This window comes from Schistosoma mansoni, assembly GCF_000237925.1.
Source record: "Schistosoma mansoni, WGS project CABG00000000 data, supercontig 0510, strain Puerto Rico, whole genome shotgun sequence".
Taxonomy (NCBI): Eukaryota; Metazoa; Platyhelminthes; class Trematoda; order Strigeidida; family Schistosomatidae; genus Schistosoma; species Schistosoma mansoni.
In genome coordinates this window covers 3,317-17,333 of record NW_017386324.1, presented here as the reverse complement: position 1 = coordinate 17,333, position 14,017 = coordinate 3,317, and the positions used below count along the sequence as shown (strand labels likewise).

General features: G+C 35.7%; 1 protein-coding gene across 1 annotated transcript; it reads left to right on the top strand.

The window, feature by feature from the left end:
* Positions 1–6,996: 6,996 nt before the first annotated feature.
* Smp_155590 (hypothetical protein) lies at positions 6,997–11,897 on the top strand (the record flags this gene model as incomplete). Its single annotated transcript, XM_018792188.1, has 3 exons — positions 6,997–7,161; positions 9,286–9,592; positions 11,488–11,897. The coding sequence occupies 3 exons, from the start codon at positions 6,997–6,999 to the stop codon at positions 11,895–11,897; spliced, it is 882 nt and encodes a 293-aa protein (XP_018644283.1).
* Positions 11,898–14,017: the final 2,120 nt, after the last annotated feature.

The following is a 14,017-nucleotide window of genomic DNA, read 5'->3' as shown; positions in this document are numbered from 1 at the left end:
TATTACTTTGTTTAAATCAGTTACGATAGAACTGACGACATTTGGCTGAGAAAAACCTTGCTACTGCACATCAATTTTACAGTGTTTGTGAGTGTGGTAGATCTTACCTAACCCTTGCATGTGTTTGTTTATATCATTCTTTTAGGACATTTTGGTTTCTTTTGTCATTGGTTGGGTATTTGGGAGTTTTTGCCCCGGGAACCTACAAAATTGGAGGTTTGTTTGGTGAGTGATATATTTAGTGATGTCAAAACGACTGTGATCCATAATTTATGAATATGCGAATAGCCTATGGACCCAATTTGGAGTTCTGATTCGCGTGCCTACTCGGGCTCATGATATGCGAATATCAACGATGAAGAAAATCAGTAAGGACATAATTGGACTTATCAATACAGTTGATCACAAATATTACTATCAGGATGACCCGTTACAACATTCTTGGAATAACCGCGAACATCACTTCTACGTGACGTAGGCGAAAAATAGGCTTTAAAAAAAAACAGTGAAAGCTCTACAGGTAAACTAATTAATCAAGAGGACATAAAATCATCTAAAATTAATTAAAATAGGGCTTTCTTTACCACAACGCACTTGACTCTAATATGTTCACAATACTAATGGTTAACAGTCGTGTTATACTGACCCCACAATCCCAATGAACATCAGAAGCATGCCTTTCGCTGCTGTAAAGGACATGAGTATCAACGCGGAAAATGTTTTCAACTTCGAGACTTTCTGTTTCTTCTAGATCAACTTGAAAAATCAGAGTTACTAATTGTAAAATCTATTTTCCCACGCTCCTGCACAAATATATAGAATACGCCTGCATGTTTGTTCTTTTGAAGTGACATTGGATCCTAACCACAATTCTCAAATCTGAACATGAGATAAGTGGGAAAATAGAATTTCAACATAAAACTTTAAGAGAAGTTCAATAATGGTGGCCGAGGTAACAGGCCATTCGAAATTCAATTCGTCGGAAGGGGTGGCTCAGCCTTGCAGATGTGGTCATCCTTGTGCGTTGTCTTATCTCTTTCATTCATAATGAATATATTGTTCTATTCCTAGCCTAAATGTGTTCTCATGTTCGTGCAAATTTTACCTCTATTGACTATCTCGACAACCTCAAGAGTCTTCTTAAGCACAAAAGGTATTTTGTAGCGTTTATACCATTTCCGTTTTCACTTTCTGAAGTGGTTGCTTATGTAATCTCTAACCTTACCTTACTCAAAATATCTGACATTCTTCTCCGTGCCTACTCGTATCTCCGTCACTCATTGTCATACGTCTTCGATCTGTTCTTATACGGAGATTAAGGCTTTACTATCTTTTGTTACAGATGATACGTGTGAGCTTATCATCTGTCTGGCTACTCTAGCCATCTTCGAGATATCCATTATCTGTGCGGCGCTCGCCACCTGAAGCTATTGGTCTATCACTCCGTAGATACTCTCGAGGGCCTGAGATACCAATGACTGTCTCTCCGATTCTTTACTCGGTAATGGCAACGTACGGTGTAAAAAGTTGGTGAACGCAGATGCCAATACAATCAGATCTCTGTCCGATGTGAGATACATGACTTTTAACTGCTGTAAATCCGTCTTCCAGTCAACCGAGCTGTCAATCTCCGTTAGCATCCTAGAAAAGAAGAAATCCCAACACTTCTCGTTCGCAGGAACAACTCGATCGAATGCCTCCTTCAGTTTACAGCGAAGTGATATCCACGACACTATCATCATCGTCTTCGGCTGCCCCACGACATCCAGTTTCAGTGTCACCTCAAATCGCCTAGGTGGCTCCCGATGTATGAAACGGCTCCGGCTACAGCACTTTCACCATGGTCTTGATAGCAACATTGATTTCAAAGAAGCAACACACAGGTAGGAAGTATGTATTGTGAAAAGTCACAAAGTATTTACATGATACATGCATATGGCCTTTGACCTTCCGTTTGCATCATTCCGTGTTCGGCGGCATGACCCGTCATCCTGTCTGGACTACGTTTTATGCCAACACCTTGTTTTCGACTAACTGCTCTTCTTCACTTCGTCTGACAACTGTTGCAACTTTGACGACAGGTCCCGCTACATGCTGTGTGCAAATAATCTTGTGAGTGGCGTGTAGTAAACTGTTATTTTTTGGTGCCTGTATGTTTGTGCATTTGTACCTATTTTCCAGATTGGTTGGAGTTACTGCTGTCATAGAGTTTAGGTATTCCAAGTTCCGAATATGTCCTCGATGGTAATATGTGTTTGTTTTACTTGACATTGTATTGATCTCACTCGCTTTATTGAACTGCTATACCACCGTTGACAGTTTATGAATTGATTGCTCTGTTTTGTGTAGTTTATTCAGAAGCATGTTCTTTGTCTCTCTTAGGGACGTTCGCTATTAATCACTGATAAGAAATTGAATTTCTCATAGAACCATCGTTTTTTAGTTGATTATTTGTCGAATTCAATAGACTTACTCTTCCATCTTTAATGGGATACTGTTCCTTGACTGATAGGAATGTTTTTTACATTGTAATAATTAAGATTTTATCAAGCATCTGCATCTTGTTGAACAAAGTGTCGTTCATGTGTCATCGTTCCTACTTACACCTACATTTTTCTCGGAGAACCTCTTCCGTATATCATTTATTGCATCGTTACTTTGCCAGTGAACTCAGAGGAGCATCATTGTGAATCTGTTAACGGGACAGACAAATTGAAGCAGTCGGATTTCTGGATTTAACACTAATTATCGTTCAAATCCCAAAAGATAACTAAACTAGTTTTTTTAACTCATTGACAAAGTTCAGTATTGATTTACCTTCTGTCTTCGACTACAGGCGAGGTCTCCAAACTGATTTTTAACGTTTCTAACACAAAAGTCCTAAAGCTTTTGCATCGGTTTCAAGCAAATTATATGATTTAAATCCTTGATGAATAGACAAACAAACCGTTATTATGAGATGTTTTTCAGTCTTTGGAAATGAGTAGGCAGGATATTCTCTTGCGAAATGCTTTTTGTCTTATATTCGAAAAACTCTGCAAGTCAGAATGCTTGAACAAATAACACTACTACTAATGTTTCTAGCTTATTTATCGCTGCATTAGATAAACTTACAGATCGGTAGTTAGATTAGCGTAGAGCTATGGACTTAATAACGCTATAATTGGAGAATGAAATAATATTTTGCAGCGCAGAATCCAAGGTGTGTGTTACGCGCCAAGTTGTTGCGTTTCTGTGAGTAGGACTGTTGTTTACTGGTTGTTTCTCAGAGTTTATGTTTTTAGAACATAAGTTGGTCGTATGAATGTAGCATGGTTTTAAGAAATGGGTTCTCAGGTCACCGTTTGTCAGTTGTGCAAGTTGTATGGTGGTTTGTTTTCAAAACACTCCTGTTTTTGTCAGCCATCATAGTGAACATATAAATATGTATATTTTACCTAAATAGATCTCTTTAGTATCCGATCCTGGATGGTAGTTTGAGCTAGCAACTTTCTTGAGTTGGGTGTCCGTGGATCAACTTCGTAAGAATTAGTGGTGAGAGTGTAGTCTACTGACTAATTATCAGCCAAACAAAAAATTTCTAGTTACAAAACAGTTGACAATCAAAAGTGTTACAATAACAATCGAATGGCAGCTTTGTATATATATATATATATCACACCAGTTATGGCGCTAAAATGTTGGGGCTAACGAATATAAGTCGTACTGGGCTTACAGTCGGGCTTTAAAATTAGGGTTAGCGTTTTCGACCCAAATTGACATCATCTATTATCCGGTGCTATGCCACCTTGCTGCTTACAATTTGGGAAACCTAAGGTTAAGATGTAGAGTGAAAGTATGGGAAGAGAACATTATCTTTCTTCTCTAAACACTCGACTACTCAGTGAACGACACCAAGTACTAGAACATTAAATTCGCCTTAGGTGCAAGTTTGTTATGCGATTCGGCTTAAGTACCATTTTAAATTCACTTTTTGGTTGCATACTAGGTATTTTCCACTGACTTCAAACATTTTAGTGTCCAAATATTCCCAGTTTTCACTTGACTAGTAAAATATATACGTCATCCATCACCTCACTTTAAACTTCGCACTATCCTCGCGTTATCTTAGTTCTGGTTAACTCAAAGCCGTAAGCATATTATACTTTCACCGGTAAATTTTATATCTTTCATGTAGGTCTCAGTGTGTATCGTGGAGCGTCTAACTCTGGTATCAGCTGTTTAGTTTTTGACTAGGCTATCAGACGTTGTGAATCTCAAGGAACAAAGAGTCTATTATTTGTACCTAGCAAAATTTTCAGGTAGTATCGATTAAAATCATAGGGATAAAAGATGTGTTTATCCTAGTCGAATTTCGACCATGTCCTTGTAATATATCTTAATTTTTAGCTGAAACTGGTTGTCTTGTTTTGATGTATGCTCATATTTAGTGTTCTCTGGATGCCTTCAGAAGCTTAGGATCTTTATATAAGTAACCGTTAGTGAAACTTTCTAGAATATTGCATTGTCATGGTAAGGGCAAGTAGTCAGTAAGTACTGTCGGCCGAAACGAATAAAAGATCGTCTGTGTGTTTCTTTTAAAGCTGGCTGTATTAGTGGAGCCATTTAGATGTCTCAAATCACAGCAGAAACGAAAATTGGCGTAGTATTTCTAATAATCGGTCTCGCAGAATATTTCTAAATTGGAGGCCAACAATATGCTCTTATGTGAATGAAATTGTAAACAAGTGTTTGTGTTTGTACTACTTTCATAATTTAAAAAAATAATACTGTGCCTATTCAACTCGGGTGTCGAAATAATCCCCTAATCTGTGATACACTGGTTGCTGTTGTATGTTTGTATGCAGACCTCTGTCGAAAATACCTGTACTATTAGCTCAGCCTAGGTTATCAATAAACTCTGTGAATTCTTTCCGCTGTTCATATTTTCTGGTAGATAAAAAGCCTTTCTGAGTTGTTGGTTATGCCGAAGCCCAGTTAGGTTGTTCAGAATAACAATGGAATCGGGTACTTTTCTCAACTCGGTTACATAAATCTTACATGTATTAAGTTCTTGTGGAGTTTTAATGTAAAATCGCAACTACTTTTCTTTGTTGTTAGTTTTAAAACTGAACCAATCAATATTTGAGTAGTACCAAAATCAGACTAGTGTTAAGGAAAGATCTTTACCAACCACGTTGTTTTCCTTGTGCTTAAATGTTCTAGGAAAGTTGTTTGCTTTCAGGACGTTTTCCAGTGAGGATTTGACCCTGACAATCTAAGTAATAAAGCCAAAGAAATACATTTTTTATGCTTTAGTGTCATTCTACATGTTCATTAGGCCATGAAAATAATTTCTTGTTGCATTACAGGACACCTAATCCTCTAGCACCAGTTGTATCCTTAGTTGTACTGTGGGCAGATGTGAGATTCTGTAAAATCTATAAACGTCAAACGATAGGAATAACAAAGATATAATATTAGAGTAGGCAGGAAATCCATGGTCTTTTATGCCTTTCTCAACATCACATTCATACTTCGATGTTTACAAGTTTTCATAGAGTACGTTAGTCGGGTTCCGTGTATTAACCATATAAGAAGGCTTGCATTTTGTGTCTTGTGTTTGCATTGAAGTAGTTAGCTTGTGTAAATTTTATGTAGTAATTATAATTTTCGAAATCTCGTGGTTTTTTTCTGCACTATTTCTGACAATTTGCTACATGTGCTTCAGTAGTGTTTAATATACCTCATTGGTTTGTAAATCAGCAGGATACTGACGCACGCACTGGATATTAACAATATCATCCCTATAAGTAGAAAGAATTTAACAAGAAAATAATATCGATGCCACCTTACATGTGATCATACATTTTTTTGTTGGGCTTCGTGTATAAACTGATACAAAGGTGATGACGTGTTAGAGATGGGCACTTCTTCGTCAACGTTTTCGTGCAATCGTAATTTAATATTTATTGAACGTGGTCCATTGACTGAAAACACGTTTATATGCTTAGCTTTGAGTTATACACTTTTTTGAGTGATAGTAGTATTACCCGGTTCTCCAAGCAGAAGTGGGTGGAGTGAATTTGAAACTGTGACCCAGCGGTTGAAAGCAGACCACCTTAGCCGGTAAACCGCCAAACGTAATAATAAACAGTTATTATCAGAAGAGCATAAAGATAGTTAGAAGTTCTGTCAGGTTGCAATTCTCAGTAACCACTTGTCACTCGACATCAGCATTTTTCTTACACAGGTGGGACTATTGTTGTTCTTCTCACTTCTCATGAACCTGCTTTCATGAACAGGTTTATGTTTCCGTAATTTGAACACCAGTTCATTGATTCGGTTACAACTCTCACCTCACTATTCTTTATTTAATGTTGGGATTCGAGGAGTATTATCTTCTACGTATTAGATACAGATCATAGGGCTGTACACAAGGTCTTTTTAGTTTTCAAAATGCACTGGTCAAGTGATTAAGTCCGGCACAAAAAAATTCCGGGTTTTCGGGATGATAATTTTATACGAATCCTGAGAATTTATTCTTATTGACTTTTTCTACTAAATTATCTTCAAATGAGACGATATATGTGCTTATCAAACGTCAATTAAAGCGTGACTGGTTGGCATAACTGTCATTGTTCCACTTATATTTTTTCAGTTTTTTGGAGGTTTATTCTTAATTAGGAACGGTAATTAGTTTGTTATTTATAAGAACTTATTCTTGGAGTTTAGATAACCTAGGTGTTAAAAGTATTCTGTAAATTTTCCTGCTTAGGGAATACCATTTTCAATGGATTCTCAGTTACTGCATTTCAAACTATTACAAACCTACACAAAGTTTGAATTATATTTTTACTTTTTTTATTGTGAAATGGTAATTCCACCGTTGGTTTCGTTACTTGGTAATTCAATGCTGTCATGCGGTGATACTATTCCTGGTAGTTTATCTTAAAACTTTATTTTTTTATTTCAAGCAATTACTACTGATTTAATATGAGTAACTCAGTGTTAGAAATGAATTTCGCTCGCTTACTGTACTGTACTGAATGTCTATCAGCACAGAAACAAATAGGAACTACTTACAAGGACTACGTAAAAACTCTTGAAACATTCTTTAATACGTTGACTTCATCCAACCATCATCCTTCTCCGGAAAATATACGTAAATATGAAATAAGGGTAAGTTCATTGGAGTTTATCTCAATATTTCATATATCGTCCCTCAAATTTTTTCAGTAAGTTATGTTATCTGTTCCACATTTATCAATAAATAATCGTTTCCTGTGGAATTATAGTGGTCTAACGGTTTTCATTAACTCTTGTCAAGTTACCAAATAAATATGGTTCGTGTAGTTGAGACTGATCAAAATATACGTATACTAACACGCGCTTTTTGAATAGCAGACCATATTTATTGATATGTTGATAAAGATGATTTTCATAGGCAGGCTTGCTTCATTGGTGTCATAATATAAGTCAAAGCACTTGATTTTTAATTATTTCGACTTAAACCAATAGATGAACAAAAGCAAGGTGAGTTAAAATCTCGATTCATTGATATTTCCAGTTATTGTGAAGCATCTCGAATATCACAGTCGAAAATTATATCTCAAGATCACCAAGAAGCTTTGCAGAATGAAAACATCGTTATCCTTCTGCCTGATTAAAGCTCATGAGTAGTTTTTATAGACAAGGACAAGTATATAAATACACTCACGATAGTACTGGATGATTCGTCAATGTTTGTGGTTGATCGGGGGAGGAGTAAATGTTTAACTGTGAAGTAACTTAAATACACATCACGAATGAGTCAAAACACTCCCTGAGAAGGAAATTAGTCATCGATTACACACAGTGAACTGAATCAATAAGGTTCCAGATCATTTTACATGTATGGTCAAACGAATGTATATAAGAAGGGGTTTTGTGGAGACTCACGCTTTCAACTATGAATGTATATAAATTTAATGTTATTCTTAGACCGGTACTATCAATGATCAATCCTCCAGCTTACAAACTCATCCGGTCGTTAGTAAATCATTTAGGAGCCATTTGTTCGAAATCATCTGCATGTAGTTTAAAAGATATCTTTAATTCACTTAAGTGTTAGAAAATGTTAAGATCCCTGGGAAATTCATGGTTTCATTTGATATCTCATTATTATTTACAACAATCCCACTATTTGAAACTACACTCATTGTATATGAACACAGTGGACTTCTTTTGTCAAAAGATGAGTTCAAACAACTCTTACCAATATACACTAAAGCTGTGCATTGATTAATTCAATAACACTTTATATCAACTAGTTCACAGAGTTGCTGTAGGTAGCCCATCGGTACCAATTTTAGCAGATACATTTATTGCAAACCTAGAACAAACAAAAATGAAGCCGACAGTTAATGAGACAGAACTGTATGTCAGGTATTTTGACGATACATTTGTTCTTTGTAATAATTATAACCACGTTTCACATATACTAAATCTTCTCAAAAAAGAACACCCTAATGTATGGTTTACCACGGAGTAGAGACGCTCTTCAAGTGTCATCTGGCTTTGATAAACCCATCGAGTGATTGTGTACTAAGTATTCTTAGCCACCACTAACTCTAAATTTGTATCATTATCAGCAGAATGGTTTGGCTGGTGGATAGAACATGTTTTTCGATGGAGTTTTGTTCTCTGGGCTGGGTTGTTTGGTCATGGAGCTTTCACCGTTCTTCTGAACGATATCATCAGCACAAACCTCGGGTAAACATATGTTACATATTCCAAGTCCACCTACCTTCACAGCTGATGTTTGCTGGTATAGGAATAGATTGGAAGATGACCAGGGAGGGCCAAATCAAACAGCGGCTGCTGTTCCAAACCATCCTTGTAGACACGGACTAAGTGGTTGGCGTCCATGAAATAACGGCGACCAGTGGCTGGAGATGCTGGGTGATATGGCTCATAGTCATTCACAATGATGCAGATGCATTTACTCTTTATTTTCCTTTAGATTTTGAATTTCAATATTCCTTTACACACACCTTTCTCTTCTATTCTTTCTCAATAATATCCCCAGTCTTTCTTATTGTTATTGCTGCTATATTATTCCGATCTCTTTTGCTATTTATCTTTTTAATTTCATTTTATCGTGCTCATTCAGTATGGGAAGTTGGAACAACACACATCTATACCAGGTTGTACGTTGATAAGGATTAATTGACTGCCGGTCTCCATGTTTTTTTATAACTGTATATGTACTTAGAGTAACAGTAGTACAATGTGTTTTAAAAGGAATTATTTCTTTTATTTTAGCTAAAAAAGTTAAAACAGACTTGTGATACAGTACAAAATTCGAATGTACAGTCTATTCATCATCATCTATCACATAGTGAAATAATTGCAACTTCTAAAGTGAATGAAACCTCTCCTGTTAATGATAATGTCAATAATGAGAATGTAATGGCTCCTGAAATAAATAACTTATCATGTAATGAAAACGATACTATGTGCTCTGAAATAGACAGTCAATCACTTATTCAGGGCACATTTACTGATAGATGTGATTTGATCGCAAAAGAACGCCAACGTATAAATAGAGAATTACGCGAGCAATTATTAGGTGGGTATTCGTATATATTCCATGTTCTCAATCAAACAACAATCAATTTATGATGTAATATCCTGAGTCGCCTATCATCTCGATTCATCCGCTAGCAGTGATTGGTTTAAAATGGACCAATCAGTGTGTTTCAATCTATGCTTAAACACAGTATGCAATAGCTAAAGCATACTTTTTATTGTTATTATATATTATATTAGTCATTAGTTTGTCTTAGTGTCCAGTTGGGTGTGCTGATAGCGATTCCTCTTAAACTGTCACGAGTAAGGAGAAACTATGGGTTTTATAATATTACCAATCAAATTTACGTCAATAAACCTCTTTAACATTGTAATTTACAAATAGCAATAAGTCAATTCTGCTACCTGGAGAGAACACTGAATTCAAAAACTTCATATTAACCTTCGATATGAATCTGTATACCGATAACTAACAAAAGTTTTAGAGCTGTAGAATACGCTTGTCATCGTTTACAATTAATTATTCATGAATGTTTCTATTCTTCGGTATAATAGTTTGGTCCATCATCAAAAATACGATAAAAGTATACTGTATAGACTAGCCAATTAGTCTATCGAATTTCCAATGAATAGAAAGTGGAATAAAAAATAATTATGGTTAGAATTCAAAGATAACTTTTGATGGAAGAATTTTCGTCTGCTTTCTTTTTATCTCGTTCATATAAATTCATGTTCATAGCACGTTGAATTAAGCTGAGCCGATTGGTTTCTTTTTAAGTAATTCAATTTTAACAAATGAATTTCTAGTATTCTATGCACGAAAAAAGTTAACATTTGTTCTTCTGTGATCGATTGTACGTTTATTATAGAATTCGACTCTTATAGTGCAGATTACTAGTATAAGTTGTATATTGAAGATTCGACAAGGAGCTTGTTTACATAATTATTTAAAGGGAAAAATGCCCATAAATATCACCAATCTATCATGATTTTCAGTCAGTTAACATGGCTAACATATTACTATGACATTGACATGTAGAAGTAAGCTACACTGATGACTTTGAATGACTTATCAGTCAATCAAAAAAATATCATTTAGATATCAAACAATTTATAACTAGAAAAGTTATAATATTTCAATAGATAAATAGTTTTGCAATAATTAATACATTGAACAAAAGAAGGGTTATTGTTAAGAGCTAGAGTTAGAACGGAAGAACTCTTTCCAACTGTAAAGATGAAATAGATTTTAAAATATTACGACCTCGCTATTCAAAGATAAGTTTCAATGACATTCCATCATAGCTTTAATAAGTCTGTTCTGTTTCTTAAACAACTACTATATAAGAAAGTGTCTTAAAATTACACTAATCGGAAGAAAGCTGTCTCCAAGTTATTTACCAGTCAATGATTTCGGAAGTATTTATTACTAACTATGATGAGTGATGGCTGTACAATATTGCCAATCGATTGGGCTTCGAAACAGAAACTATCGAGTGTCCAGTCAGTGATCTAAGGACCATCTGCACTTCATGAAAACCAAAGGTCTACGGTTTGATTCCTGACGCTCCATGAGTAGGCACTGTCGAACTGTCTCATGCTGGAATACAACAGCTGTCCAGTTCAATTAAATAAAGTCAATTAGTGCGTGATGTAAATAATCCTCAGATCAATAATGTTCAGATGCCTCGTGTATTCTATAAAGTGAGCTTCGTTTTATTTCATGAGTTAAATAGGTTTGTTCGGGTGACCTTAATCGTGATCGGTTATCCTCGTAGGTTTCATGTTGTCCAGAACAACAATAAAAGCTTCGCAATTAAACCAATTTAGCTAGAACAACTCAATAATACCAAAAGTATCGACTTGAGCTTTAAATCTGCTCATCATTTCACAATGAATCATGTTTAAACTATGTACATTATTTGCTTTTTGCAGGTGGACATAAATCCAGCGATAAAAAATCATCAAATCATAGTAAAAATGAAAATCTAACACATTCCTCTGGACTTCTTCGTGAACAAGAAATTCAACGTGAGCAATTAGCTTCAGAAATGCTGCTATTAACAACAGATTTGAAAAATCAATCTTCTGCAATGAATCAACGAATTCGGCTAGATTGTGAAACTGTTGATGCTAGTATAGGACAAGTTGAGCGAAATACTGCAAATCTTCATGGTATATTAAATGAATTATCATTAGAGCTTGGTTCCAAATGTGGTCGAATTGTATGGATTCTATTTTTTATCGCATTAGGTTTATTTTTATATATGATATTATTTATGAAAATGTTTCGTAAACGAGTTATTCAATCAAATTCTGTCTATTCTTCTAAAACCGAGTTATAAATTGTTATAGAATGTGGATATTATTGTTGAGGTTAATTGCCTTTGTCAACAAAACACTAAATTTTTTTAATGATTTTGACTCTTGTGCTTTAAACTATGCTGTGATATCTATTGTCAAAAGTCATGTGTAATTAGCCTCTCTTCCTATTGGCTAGTCTCTCTTATCTAAGATCTTGTAAATGCCATCTGTATACAGTGATGTTTATTTATTTCATTGGGTTCTTTTTAATGAAGTATAAAAGCTCTTTTATAAAGTAAAGTCTCCTCTCTTTTCCACTCGCATGGAGTTTTCATAATTGACATGTATCATTGTGCATTATTAGCCTTTTGACATATCTAGTCAGGTTGAATACGATGTTATATGTTCATATTGACTTATACATTTATCAAATATATTTTTTATCGGTACCAATTATTAATAACCGTTTTTTAAGTGTATGAATTTATGAATGAATCTGTGGTTTATTGCATGTGAAGCATATGAATTTCAAACATTAAATTGAAGCAAATTGTACTGGGTTCAATTCCTGGAGTGAACATCAACTCTGGGATTCGATTACACCCAGCTGACGAGTCTGAAATAGGACGAGAAGCGCGTACTGGATTCCATTGCCAACCACCATCCATCTCTGCTCATTAGCTTAAGAGGTACGAATTTGAACAAGTAAGGTTTAAAGAGCTCTCGTACCTTAAGTTGTAGCTCATGGATGGTTGGCTACACGAATGTGTACTTGGTTAAATAGTTACGTGAGTACTGGTAGAATTGGAATAATAGCAAATTTTGAATCAGACACCATGTATATATATATATATATATATATATAATGTACATATCTTTTTTAAAATGAGTTATATTAAATTGAGATATGTATGTCTGATGGGGGTTTTGTGGAGAATTTAGTATTTTCACAGTTAAAATCATGAGTCAATTGAAGCTAGACCACCATCGAAAACCTGGAAGCACTGGACGGCCGTTTCGTCCTATTATGGGACTCCTCGGCAGTGCGCATCCACGATCTCGCACTCGCGAGATCCGAACCCAGGACCTACCAGTCTCGCTCCAAAGCACTTAACCACTAGACCACTGAGCCGGTTTCCAACGGTGTTAATGTCTAACTTCAACCGATCCACAAAAGTGAGCAACCATTCACCAATGTCATCTCCCAACAGACTTGGTTGAACTCCACTGGTTACTGCTTCTCATTAGAACTCCAGGAAATACCTCATGGAGCTATGTATTGATAAAAATTTTTAAATTAAGACAAATTTGGTAAGATGGTGGTTGGAGGTAGTAAGCAGGAAACCTTGAACTCAAGTTTCGTGCTACTTCAACCAATCCACGATTTTGAGCGACCGTTCACCAATTGTCTTCAGTGAACTGATATCTCTACAACAGACCTGGTAGAACTCCACTGGCCACTGCTGCCCACTAGAACTCAAGGAAATATCTCTTGAAGTCACCAGTGAGCATATAATTATAGATCAGAGGGGGGTTTTGTGGAGAATTTAGTATTTTCACAGTTGAAATCATGAGTCAATTGAAGCTAGACCACCATCAGTGGTCTATCGGTTAGGGGCTTCGGCTCGAGACTGGTAGATCCTGGGTTCGAATCTCGCGGGTGCGGGATCGTGGATGCGCACTGCTGAGGAGTCCCATAATAGGACGAAACGGCCGTTCAGTGCTTCCAGGTTTTCGATGGTGGTCTAGCTTCAATTGACTCATGATTTCAACTGTGAAAATATGTATATCTATCAAATATTTCTTGTCACTACTAAATACTTTTCAAATTTCCAGAATGTCAGTGACTCACAAGTCATTACATAAATCTATGCATGTCTGAGATTACTGAATTATGTAGTTCGTAATTTGAGCAGTCGCTTTCCAAGTTATGGGTGATAAGTTAAGATAGAGCTCTACTTCAGAAGATTTAGTTGTGCTTTGGGAAATGTAGGTATGACTTGTAGAGTAGTGCTCAAAACTGCACATGTTTCTAAGTTGTTGGAATTTTCTATTTACCTGAGAATACGTATCCTTTTTTACTAATTTCTGTGGAATGGTAGATTCTTGATATGATAGACGATATTTACCATCCGTTATTTGATCACCTGTATCTTAGCGA